Genomic DNA, 13250 nt, shown 5'->3' on the forward strand with positions numbered 1-13250 from the left:
TAAACAAAACAAAACTAGAAAAATGTTTCTCAAATTCTTAGATCATTTAAATAAAAACTTATCAATATTTAAAATGTCAACATTTAAATCTGCACTCATTACTGTGAATAAATAGATAAATAATCAATGTGCATGTAAAGCATAATTATATTTACCCACCACTACAATCCCGCTTCAATAAATTAATTATAATTATTAATTAATGTAAACATAGCAGACCGCCAAATTTAAAACTATAAAAAAATATAGTAAATAATTTTTAAAAAATGGACTTGTTAATTTCAAAAGTTTGTAAATGCGCATTTTTTTTTTAAATTTAATTTTTTAAATTATTTACTTTATTAATAATTTTAAATTTGATGTCTGCTGCATACACTCATAATTATTCAAATAAAAATTTTATCATTAATTAAATTTCAAATAATTATAATAAGTAGTATAGTATGTAATTAGTAATTATAAATATATATAAAATAAATATTCAAGTCATTTAATATTTATATTTATAAATAATAACATACATTGTATGTAAAGTATATAAGTTTATTATTATTTTTGCAATTACCATTACCTGGGTCATGCGCACTTGGATTCAATGACGTTTTTATAAAGCAATTGCACCTGTATCATTCACTGTAATAATATATATCTATATACACATATATTTTCATATATATAATAATAATAATTAAAAAAAAAAAAAAAGTACTGTCACACTCATTAGCGTATGGACGTTAGTAAAAAAAAATCACTAGGATGAGTTGTGCGAATACACCCCAAGGACAAAAGTAATTAGTAATTAATTAATATAAATTCTATCAATAAATAATACTTAAAAAATATATAATCAATAATAAATATATAAAATTAATAAAAAAACAAATAAAATATTTTTTTAAAGTGAATATAAATACGTTACGTCATCTAGTGGTGAAAACTTCCTGCTTTTCCATAACCTATTGACTTCCTCAACTACTCATTGATGTTTGTAAATAATCGTGATAATTCATTTATTATCTATATATGTATTCATATATTTAACTATTTATTTTATTATTATTATAATAACAGTATTTAAATATTTATTTGGATTATCTGGTTATAAAAGTAGTCAGCAGTATTGTTTGTCTTAACGTTTTAAAAAAATATGTGACTAAGTATATATTTGTGCATTAGAAAGTTTAACAATGATAAATAATTGTGATTTATATATGTATATCAACAATAATCATAATAATTTATATTATTGTTGTTATTTGAGTTATTATATTTTAATACAATATAATAATATATGAGATAGTTGTGATTTGTTGGTTTAATGTCAAACAGTAGGAATTATCAAAAGTGTGTCAATTATATACAATTTTCGCTTATAAATCTGATTGAAGACTCTCGAGTATTTTAAATTTCAATATTTAATTTAATTATTTTAATACTCGAGGGTTTTTCTTTTTTTTATTTTTATTTATTTATGACACTGAGAATATCAGACCTCTGCAATTTTTTTTTGTCTTGATATGATACTGAAGTTACTAGACATCTAATAATTTTTTAATTTTATTAGAAACGATAAATTGTAAAAAAAAAAATATTTAGAAAAATTACACCTATAGTTTTTTTGATTTTCTACATGCGCATATTTTTTTTTTTAAACTGATTTGTTAAAAAAAAAATCGTTAATTTTCTGCTAACTTCAAGATCATCTATTGATTTTGCTGTCATATTTATTTGTTTGTATAGTTTTTGTTGTGTGATATTTTATTTACAATAATTAAATAAATGATTTTTTCCTTTTATTTCAGGTGTAAACGAATAAAAATGTAAATGTGATATTGTCATGAGTGGTCCAGACCTTCAAGAGCACTCGTACGTGAAAGTGCTGTATGACTTTCAATACAAAACAACAGAAGGTCGGGAGATAGCTATAAAAAAGAATGAACGATTGTATTTATTACAAAAAACAAATGCTGATTGGTGGCAAGTTGTCAGGACTTGGGAGCAGAGATCTTTTTACGTACCAGCAACGTACGTTAGAGAGATGTCAAAGAACAGCGGTAGCAATCCGAAAAAGACATCTGATGAAGACAAAGATATAGCATTCGAGACACTAGATGGACCTAAGTATAAAAATATGCCCAAGGAATCATCTAGTGCCATGAAAAACGTCAAGAAATGGCTGGCGGGTGCTATGGATAGCAAGCAAGAGTCATCCTCGACTACTGCGTCGTCTTCATCGCTCTCTAAATCACTTTATATCACTGATGACTCTCATAAACACAATGCTATGGATTACCAATCACGCGCGGAATTAAAGGTCGGGTTGGCAGCCATCAAGGCTAAGTCGTTGGAACGTGATCGCGAACGCGAACGTGATCGGAGATCGACTTACGAGAAACAAATATCCGAGCAGATTGAAGTAAAACATAAAAAACGACCCAATGAAACGCCAAAAAAATTACCCAATACAATGGGTATAAAAGATATTGATTTAGATTCATTGTCTTCTTCTCCTTCTTCGTCTTACAGTAAACTCACCAAGAGCTTCTCAACGAGTCCAAAGTCTTTTGATGTACCTACCGCAAGAATAGACATCCCGCTGCCTGACCCATTCAGACAGGAATTAAAGAGTAGTTTAGATCGCCGGCGCAAGATATCTGATAACACCGATTATGACAAACTCGTTCAGGAAAACCGCAACCACGAGTTAAATCGCCAGTCGAGAATAAGAACCAAGTCCTCTCATTCAGATGATTCTCAGTTGGAAAGCGATAATGACGAAAGATTTCTTTCGCGCGTTGATGAGAACCCCAAGAAACCAGATAATGATAAACCAGAGTCAAAGCTCAGTGTTTCGCTGAGAGAAGAGCCCGGCAGCGGTCGTCAGAGCCCCAGTGTCTCGAATAGAAACAGCAGGAGTCTAGATCTTGATTCAAAGCAATTTTGCTTACGCACTGAACGGAGTTTGAGCCCCAAGCCAACATACGGAAGGCAGCTAACTGTCGCCGGACAAATTACTGATGAGGAAGCTGATGTGAATCCTGGTAATACCAGCGCCAGTGGTGATTGCAAAATTCTTAATGACAAACGACGTACTTGGGCCGTCGAAGAACTCATGTCCGAATTGACCCAGATGTGTCGCGAGAGAGTTAACAATAAAAAACCACCAAACTTTCAGCTCAAGAGTACGGAAATAAAAGGTAATTTTGATCCGTTGGATGAACTCACCAGGGAATTACATGAAATGAATTTACAAAGATCCGAAGGTGGGACTACTCCGCAAGCAGAGACGCGCAGTGAATTTAAATCCAGCGATGGCTCGCCGAGCAGTAATATATGCAAGATATCAATAAACTCAACAAGTGTCAATAAAGCTAATGATTTAAATTCGTTGAATACGAGTGTGGTGATAAGCAAAGAAGAGGATGAACTTGAAGACATTACTGAGCACTCAAATATATCTGAAGCATCTGATTTGTCGGATAACTCTCTGGCATTTCGTTACCCGAAGAATGAAAAGTCAACATTTACATTTCGGACTGGCGAGGTACTGCCTCAATCGAAACCGCTAAAATCACCAAAGTCACCGAAAATAGACGAATACAACGAGGCAAATATATTAAATGACTGCTCACCGGACGATAATAAACCTTTATCTCTCGATAAGCAATCGCATTATCGCAAAAGTAAGACAATCACAACAACGACAGCTAATCATACGAGTCATTCGAGTCCGGACAATGATCAGGAATCATTGGGATACTCGAACCTGAAAATGCGTCACTCTAGTAAAGTTAAAATGCGTCCGAAAATAAAAGTCAAAGCAACGGTAACTGGTGATACGCCCGGGGAATTGAAATTGACACCTTCGTTGGAAAAACTCGCGAGTGAAATACAATTTTTGCCGGCTAAAAAAACAACAAATACTATTAATGTCAATAGTAATTACAATAATATTAATGACAGTACCAACAGTAATATTAATAGTAATAGTAATAAAATAATTCATAAAAATACATCGTCGTTTAACGAGAGTATGAGTGACGGAGACGCTTACGATGACAGTGGGATACATGACGAGACCTACAGATCTGAAGACTCGGGGAGTGGCAGGCGTAATATCATTTACAGCAATAGCTTTAAAACAAAACGTGAAGGCAGGTACTTCCAACGGCATGAGTTTACTGACGACGATGATGACGAAGAGGATGATGAAGATGAAGACGAGGAAGACGATGATGGGATTATGAGATCTGCTAAAAAGTGTAATCTCAAGAAAAGTTCAACACTCCATTGTACTACGATACCTGAAAACTATCGGCGTTTTAGAATCAGCAACGAGTTGGCTGCTATTTTGGCCAGTTCTAAGCGACGAAGCAGGAGCTTGAGTGATTTGAATTCTTTTGATGATGAAGAAGACACAATTATGGAAAATAAAACCTACCCGGAAAATTCACCAAAAATAAAACCGGTACCTCTGCCGAGAACCAAAATACCGGCTATTAAATCTGAAGACGAATTATCAACGCGATTGGATGACAGAACTGCACCCAGCGGGGAAGAAATAAAAGGCGTGGCACCGGTGCCCAGGAAGATCATCAGCAGAAAAGAATATCCAGAAGTTTGGGTAAATTCGAAACAAGTTTCAGGGTACAGCAGCAAAAATTACGCCCATCAAACGACATCGGAGGTTGACATCGAGTCTAGCACTGCCGTTGGCTTCAAAACTCTGCTCTATACGTCCGACAGCGGCTCAGACAACTGCCTTCAATCTAAAGAACTCGTAAACAACGACTCCAGTGAAAAGCATCATCACAATTATAGTCATAGTAATTTTAAAAATCGCGGAATAGAGAAATCGAGCTCCGGAGTTAATTTAAAAAAAGACGGAGTCAAAGTCCGAGAGAGTCCCTCAGACGATCAAATTCTCAGCTCAAATGCCAGCTCGGAAGCTCTGCAAAGTCAGTCGGAATCTGAATTTACTGGTGGCTTCGACGCGTCATCCCAACCCAGTCCCGTGAGTACTCGGACAGCTCAGGATTGCTACGAGTGTGCAATTGATCTACCGCCCGGTTGGACTCAAAAGTACGATCCCCACACCGACCAAATTTGTTTCATCAACGACCAGGGTGATAAGGTGAGTTTATTATTTCTTATTATTTAAGTAATTTAATACCGAGTAGTTTAAATAAATAATCCGATGATTTATGGCCTTTATTATTTTTTATTAATTGTGACAATTTAAAAACAGATGTGTAACTTAATAATGTTTATTGTGGGAGTCTAAAAATAAAATACATTAGGGAATTGTGACAGGCATAAAAATCAACGGTAATGTATACAGACATGTGGTGTGAGTTGGATACCCAGAGAAACATCATCAGCACCGTCGCTACCACCCGACGGCCAATTTATTTAGTAATTCCCTGGATGTAATTAGTGACTCCGGGCGATGACATCATGCCGGATAATTGGATAAAATGGATAGTCGTGTATGCACGCGGGCAGATGCGTCAGGAGTCAGGAGTACTCACCAGAGTAAAGTCCCGGGTCGACCTCGACAAATTAAACCGCTCACCCGTGACTAAACCCATTGGTCCACTGAATCTTCACTTAACCGATTCTCTTAAATAATTATTACTGTCTTATTCTATCGTAAAATGTAAAATAACTTTTATTATCAAGAGATCATAGACCATGACCTGAGATAAAAAGACATTATTGTTAAACAAGATTTGAATTAATCAACGATGAAGAATTAAAGAGTCGACGGATTTATTGCGAGCATTTATTTTAAATAAATGAGATTCCGCAGTCTCGAGCCCGGAATTTTACGATATCTTCCCCTCGATAAATTCTCTCATCGCACAAGCACAAGAGGACCCTCTGTGCTTTCTTTTATGTCTCTTTCATTAAACCACAACTACAACAACAACAAACTAATGTGTGCACATACTCCAGCATCTCGTGTCTCTCCCGCACCTTAAATCGAAAGAAACATAATCGCGCATTCGCTGGTCTTCAGCTTGATATCAGTGGTCATGTTTAATTCGTGTGCGTGTGTGCTAAGCTGAAATATATATTACATATATGTTGTAAATGTTTAATTTATATATATGTATTCAGTAGTAAGGCAAAGGCAAAGGCTACTAACCCGCTTAAGCAGACCAACGATAGATAGAGAGACCGAGAGAGAGAGAGAGAGAGACAGACCAAAGGCTCAAGGCATATGATGTCTTGATGGGATGGTCTTGTGTGAATCACATGTGTATATAGTAGTTTTGAGTGAAGGCATTGAGCTTTCAGTCTCAACTGATGTAGTCAGTAAGCGACGCGAATACTTCCGAGTAGTTTGGAACCACTGATGCGATTCAGAACCAAGAAAATTACCAGTGTCTTGTTGTTATTTTTTTAAATTATCAATTATTGTCTCGCAATAGTACCAAGTGACTTATTGTATTTTTTATTTCGAAACCATTGACCGGCAATTGCTACACAAGAGTAAAAAAATGGACAGTCATTCAATTTATTTAATTAATTCAATTAATTGCTCATGATTGTTCATTTGTGTTATCAATCACGAGATGTTAGAGGAGTCTGGCCAATAATGGAGCACAAAATTTACTGCTTATTTGGTTGATAACTTATTTTTTACAATTGCAGTTTTATATATATTTATATATAAAGTGCATTGAGTCAGAATACTGCAAGTAGTCGACTAGGTAAATTTATTAATCATCAAACCGCGTGATGGTAACGCGAGGATGTGGTCGGCTCTCGAATTGACGTAAGTCCACCAGCTAGAAAAAGCTTGCGGTGGTTTTAGCTGGGCGATAAGAGGGAAAAAAAAGAAATAGCCGACTGGTTTGTTATAATTGGAATAAATCTAGCGCATGATGAATGACGAAGAGTGTTTAATGGAGGAGAAGAGTGTTCTAGCGTGTGCTACACGTGTTATTGGGCATTCGACAACAAATACTAATTACGGTTTATCGAGTTTCTCCAAGGCTGATATTCCCGCCTACAATTGGCTGTCCGATGAGTTGAGGAGAAAAGTTATTCTGAGTTGCGAGCACGTTCCTACCAGACAGGGATATCCTGTCGTTGACTGGTTGAAGCAGATTAGAAGTAATTGTGATTTTTGTGAAACTGGAACCATGTCTCAGACCACCATTAATATTTGTACGAGTAGTAGTAATTATTTTAGTAATGGTAGTAACGACGCTGATGATAATGATGACGATGATGATGATGAAGAAAGACTGGAGTGGGAATTTAAACCAAAAGGAAATCCGGAAGACAAATTAACTAGTTCATGTAAAAATAAAAAGGAAAATAACATTGAAAGTGAGGAAGTGGGATTCTCGTGTTGTTTTGATGACGTCGTTGACTCTGATAGCGAAAACATTGATAATTTAAGTAACATGAGTGAGTCGATGCCCGATGGACAGTTCCCAGACACCAGCAGTCACAGTTGGTCGTTTTCTGAGCTCGCTATGTACCCGCGCCGAGTCGTGTGCTGTGTAAACTTGATACGGGACGAAAGTGGATATTTCACTCCATGTGAAACTAGTTCCCTTGAAGATTTACCAGCATTAAAATTGACTATGGAGCACGACGACAACGACGCTTTGATTATCTGTCAAAAATTCCTCGAGGAGACGGAGGCTGACAGCTCGGCTATCGGCGGCAAAACTTCGATTGATGACTCAAGCAAAATCCTATCCGAATCTGCTGAAACAATTCCCGGATCGTGTGACATTGTTTTTTATGAAGCCGGTTATCATTTCGTTGAAGAGAATAATCATTTGCATACCAGCAATTGCAGCAGCAGTTGCAGCAGCGAGCCGATCGTTATGGATTGCGAAAATAACTTGTCATTAAGTAACGTCAATGGAAAAGTGAACGTGACGTTTCCGAGATTTGCGGATGCAGCTGCCAGTACAAATGGACGTTGGACGCAAACTTACAACGATTTAAATTCACATGACGGTAACAATACTGATGCTACTGGTGATAATAATAATTGCAAATTAATGTCTAATGAACAGTTGTACAAATCTTGTGACAATTTTGATATAAATAATCCAGACAACACGCGAGTCTGTAAAATAGGAGACTCTGATTACAAATCAATCGGCTCTGTGAGTTCTTACTTGCAAGAATACGCCCGTGATAGCTGTGAATTAGTGGAAGAGTGTACGTCATTTGATGATAAATATGTGCAGACGTGTAATTATGAAAATTGGAATACATGTTTGACCAGTGAATGCTCGTCACAGTCGCTGGATGACACTCGTACCTCGGAATTTTATTCTCCAATTGAATTTAACGAGACAGCGTTTGACGAAGCGGCGGGTATTAATAATTTTACTGATGATTATTATTATGGTGATGATGGTGATGAATTTAGACAGAGAAAAGGTTCAGCTTCGAGTGATATTTTGATGTGGAAAAAAAGTTTATTGTACTTTAATATGGACGACGAGGACGATATGCGTCAGGTACAAGCTGGGGAATAATTTCATTTTTTTCTTATTTATTTTAAATTGTTTGGATGATAAAAAAAAAATTTATTAAAATTGTAGTATTAATATTTGTAAATTTTTTTCAGTGGTTCTCCTCAAATGATGACGAAGGCAAGATATACTTTTTCGAAGAGAATAGCAATGAATCTTCATGGGTATTGCCAACGGTCACGGCTGGTAAATCTCAAACCAAAGCACCTGCTCATAAAGAAGAAAAACCAATGGAAGAGGATAGTAGTGCAGCAAACGAACTCTCTCAGCCGGAAAATCTACTCACCAGTGCACCTTACGCTAATCAGAACTCAAGTAATCATGACAGCGGGTCTGCATCAGTATCAGTGTCTGGCTCGAAAAAACCCGGTCTGAGCGACTGGCCGCAGTTGTCATTCGATGGCAACATGAAAATATTGAAAGAAGGGCCGATAAGCCGGACCAAGATAACGGAGAACGGAAAAAAGTTGCGTAAAAATTGGAGCACTTCATACGCTGTGCTGACGGAATTATTTTTACTTTTTTTCAAAGACTCCAAAACGTTTAACACGATGATGAAGAGCGGTCAGTCGCCCATAGCAAAGCCCGACATATCAGTTGATCTGAATGGGGCAATTATTGAGCCCGGGGAACGAGCTAGTAGTAGAAAAAATGTTTACATGATCGGTACTGTACTTGGTCTTCAAGTACTTATACAAAGCGATAACACAGCACTTGCCGCTGAATGGTTTCAAGAGATCCACGGAGCCATACGAAAACTGGTGAGATTTATTTTATAAATATTTTAATCTAAACATAAATTATTAATACATTTATATTTTGAATATTATATATTTACACAGCCATTCAGCTTCAAATCTCAAGCAAAACCTTTTGCTGGACCACCGGAAGTACGTAAAATTAGCAACAGTAAATTATCAATCGAGTCTAATCAATCTGAAGATTCAAAGAAGTCATCCAAGGTCGCACGATCAAGATCTATGAAAAGTAAATATTTATTTATGTCTGCTAATGTACAGACGATCACTCGTAGACACTGTAGTTTAATGCATGTTATTAATATTGGTAATTATTATAAATTTTTTTGCATTTCTTCAATATTAGCACCGGTGATGGTATTAATTTTTAAGGGCTTACTAATATACAATTAATTATCCATAATTCATTAATTAATTAACTAATTTAATTTTAATTATTAATTAATTTAGCGGTAAAGAGACTCGATGACTCACTGGAAGATCTCAGTGGAACTGCTGCTGAAAGACAAACTAAAATAAAAGCTAAATTACGGAGATTCTTCCAACGACGTCCTCCCGTTGAATCTTTAGTCAAAAACGGTATTTACAAAAGTACGTATTTTATTTTTTAAAATTTATCTTAATGATTAAATCATTGATTTTATTTATTTATTTTCTGACTTACTTATCAGATGAGCCGGCATTCGGTTCATATTTAAAAGACGTCTGTCCAACGGAACATCCACGGGTACCAATTTTCGTAAAAACGTGTATCGAAGTACTGGAAAGTAACGAAGACAACATGAAGACTGACGGTTTATACCGAGCGAGCGGTAATTTAAGTCAAATTCAAAAGATACGATTGCAAGTCGATCAGTATAATCTTAGCGTATTATCACAAGAGGAAGACGTTCATGTGCTGACTGGTGCATTAAAATTATTTTTCCGCGAGCTTAAAGAACCGCTGATACCATCAAGTTTTTTTAAGGATGCACTTAGTGCCAGTATGCAGAAAAAAACATCTGATAAAATCCGATGCTTCCGTGAAATAGTAAAAGCATTGCCACCAGCAAACTACGACACTCTATTATTTTTATTGAAGCATCTGCTGAAGGTAACTTTGTACCAAGAGTTTAATCGTATGCATATACCAAATTTGGCGATAGTCTTCGGTCCGACGTTGATGTGGCCGGCTGAGGAAAGCGCAAACATGGCTTTAGATCTTATGCAACAAAATTTAGTTATCGAATGCCTTTTGTCTGAGTACAATAAGATTTTCAAATAGATTATAAATATATATATTTTATTTATTTTTTAATTAAAATATAAAACATTACACATTACAGATTACACTAATGAACAAAATATATAATAATGTTAATTAATAATAATATTTAATTAAACTAAATCAACATAAGGATGAATCATAATGTCAAGAAAGTATCAAAGCATCCTTTTAGGTATTTAAATCATTCCGAGGAATTTAACTTCAGGATCATACGAATTTAGTGGATTCAAAATATATATCGTCATTTATTTTTTGAAATAACTCGTGGCACAAAAAAATTGACATCTTTTTGTTAAATTTATGGCCATTCTGTCAGTGCCCCCACTTTTTATAAATTTTCAATAACTCCTGTCATAACCGTATCAAAATTTGATTAATTTAAAAAAAATTAATTAGAGTTGTTATCAATTGGGAGTTTCATGAAATTTGGAAAATAAATTTCAGTAAAATCTTCATGTCAGTATTTTACAGAATTCAAATTTTCAAATTTTTTTGGCTGGAATTTCCCGCCATTTTTTAAAAATATCCAATATTAATTAATTATCGTTATTAATTAAAATTTTAATAAATCAACTCCTGATTATTGGTGGCAGTAATTTAAAAAAAATTAATTTATCAAATTTTGATATCGCAATTCAAATTAATTGGATGTATTAAAAAAGTAGGGGGAGGAAGTGGTTACGAAATCCTGTAGTTAAAAAAAAGGAATTATGATTAATTAATCTTGGGTCGACTATAATCCAAACGCCATTAAAATTGCGAACAAGTATTTTCTTCGTTGCTAAAAGTTTAACTTCATGCACAAATTATATATTACATAATTTTTTTAATTATACAAAAATAAATAATATATATAAATATACATACGTAACAGCCGAGCAATGCATGAGCTCGGCTGCAGTAATTAACCGTTTAAAAAAAATTACCAAAATGTGATTGTATTTATGTAAATAACCTGATGAGCAGAGAAAATGATAATAATTGTTGATAGAAATTCGGCAGCAGGGTTTTTTTTTTTTTTTTTTTAATTGCAACATCACTCAATTAGGACTGTATTATTTTATTAATTTAAGTATTAATAATTAAAAGTAATAATAATAATAACAACAATAATTAACGAACAAAAGAATGCCTCTTACATTCCCTATGGATTGACTGTGACGACAACTCGCAATTTCCATTATTAATAAAAATAAAACGTCCGTCATATCTGTCAGTTTTAAATAATTAAATATTCAATTTATTATTCATATTTATTATTATCATCACTTATAATTTTATTTTCTAATCGCTATTGATATTTTGCATGATACCATAATTATAGTGTTCTCTATTTACCTTTAATTAAAATTCTAATTAAATAGGTAATTAGTGTAATTATAAAACATCACAATCTGATAATTATTTCGTTGGTTTAAAATAATTGTATTTTAAAAATTAATAGATTTAAAAAAAAAAATTATAATATTTTTAAAAGTAATTAAATATGAGTAGAATCAATTGGTGATATTGTTATTGTTTAAATAATATAAATAATAATAATTATAATTATTGTTAAAAAATTAACTTAAATGTTGATGAAGTGACGTCTCGCCAAATTGCGGCAGCTTCACCCTCCCTAATTAAATGATTTTACAAAAAAACAAATGTCCTATAGGTAAATTTAACTTGAAAAAAAAAGTAAATAATTATTGTATTTATTATTATTGTTAAATTATAAAATTATAGTCTATTGTAGGAATGGAAAAAATATGGGGTGTTGGTCTTATAAAAAATATTTATCTCGAATTATGAATATTAGAAGTAAAGCGAAAGAAAGACTTTATCGAATGTTTATAGATCGAACTATATTTATTTTTATAAAAAAAAGATAATGGTAGAGGTGATTATATTGAATGAGGTATACTATAATTGATAATGATAATTATAAATGATAATGCACTATTGATATTTGATGAATTTAAATAATTATTTTAAAAGTCAGTGGCTAGATTATTCATTTTTATTTTTTTCGTGGAAATTCGCACAACCAAATTCATACGTTTGTTTAAAAAAAATACATTGATAATTAATAATTAATAATTGATAATTGATAATCAAATGTGTGATAGATAAAATAAAATCATGTAATATTTAAATAAAATAATGAATTTTCTTCTTTACAATGTAACGGTTGTGTCAAAGATTAGATTCCTAATTATATTATTAAAATTATTAATTACGCTGTAGTATTAAGACTGTTCATTATTAAAATAAAAAAAGCAACAAAGTAATATAATAAATAAATAAATATGTCGAAATGTCATGAGTATTAGGACCTGAGTCCGTAAAACCTGTATAGCTTCCAGTAGATCAAAAAAAAGTTTTAATTGAATTTAAAATCGAGTGTCATGTTCGTTAAATTTCAGCTTTTAAATTTAAAACGTGCAATCAAAAGAAATAAACATATTACGTATAGCTAAATTTAAAATATAACATTTTTGTATAAAACGTTTGTTTATTTATATCACAAACTTTAATTATTTATTATTATTATTATTAATATTTAATTTAAAATATTCATCTTTTAATTTTATCAAGGTGTTTTATATTAGATATATATATTTTTTAATTAAATATAATATATTATTAATTTGTTTATTAAATCATCACTCTGTTGTATTATAGTATTTTTATTGTCCACCAAAATTTACAGTTATGTAATCGTAA

The 13250-nt window shown here is 32.9% G+C and overlaps 1 protein-coding gene across 6 annotated transcripts; it reads left to right on the forward strand.

The window, feature by feature from the left end:
* The first annotated feature begins 699 nt into the window (after nt 1-699).
* LOC103577890 (uncharacterized) lies at nt 700-13047 on the forward strand. Of its 6 annotated transcripts, none has more exons than XM_014440686.2 (6): nt 700-788; nt 1803-5134; nt 8612-9277; nt 9359-9581; nt 9725-9865; nt 9946-13047. In XM_014440686.2, exons 2-6 carry the CDS (start codon nt 1838-1840, stop codon nt 10536-10538), a joined length of 4920 nt encoding a protein of 1639 aa, XP_014296172.1. In that variant the 5' UTR covers nt 700-788; nt 1803-1837; the 3' UTR covers nt 10539-13047. The 6 variants fall into 6 exon arrangements, with proteins under 6 accessions (XP_014296172.1, XP_014296173.1, XP_053596449.1 ...); XM_014440687.2 differs by having other exon boundaries at nt 9359-9503; nt 9946-13044; XM_053740474.1 differs by having other exon boundaries at nt 766-795.
* The last annotated feature ends 203 nt before the right edge of the window (nt 13048-13250 follow it).

The sequence above is a fragment of the Microplitis demolitor genome, chromosome 1, assembly GCF_026212275.2.
Source record: "Microplitis demolitor isolate Queensland-Clemson2020A chromosome 1, iyMicDemo2.1a, whole genome shotgun sequence".
NCBI classification, from domain to species: Eukaryota; Metazoa; Arthropoda; class Insecta; order Hymenoptera; family Braconidae; genus Microplitis; species Microplitis demolitor.

Bases quoted from the DNA above. Each gene is read 5' to 3' on its own strand.
- LOC103577890 (XM_014440686.2), top strand. From the start codon at position 1,838: ATGAGTGGTCCAGACCTTCAAGAGCACTCGTACGTGAAAGTGCTGTAT. The intron at 5,135-8,611 runs GTGAGTTTATTA...AATTTTTTTCAG, and splicing joins TCAACGACCAGGGTGATAAG to TGGTTCTCCTCAAATGATGA. The intron at 9,278-9,358 runs GTGAGATTTATT...ATATTTACACAG, and splicing joins ACGGAGCCATACGAAAACTG to CCATTCAGCTTCAAATCTCA.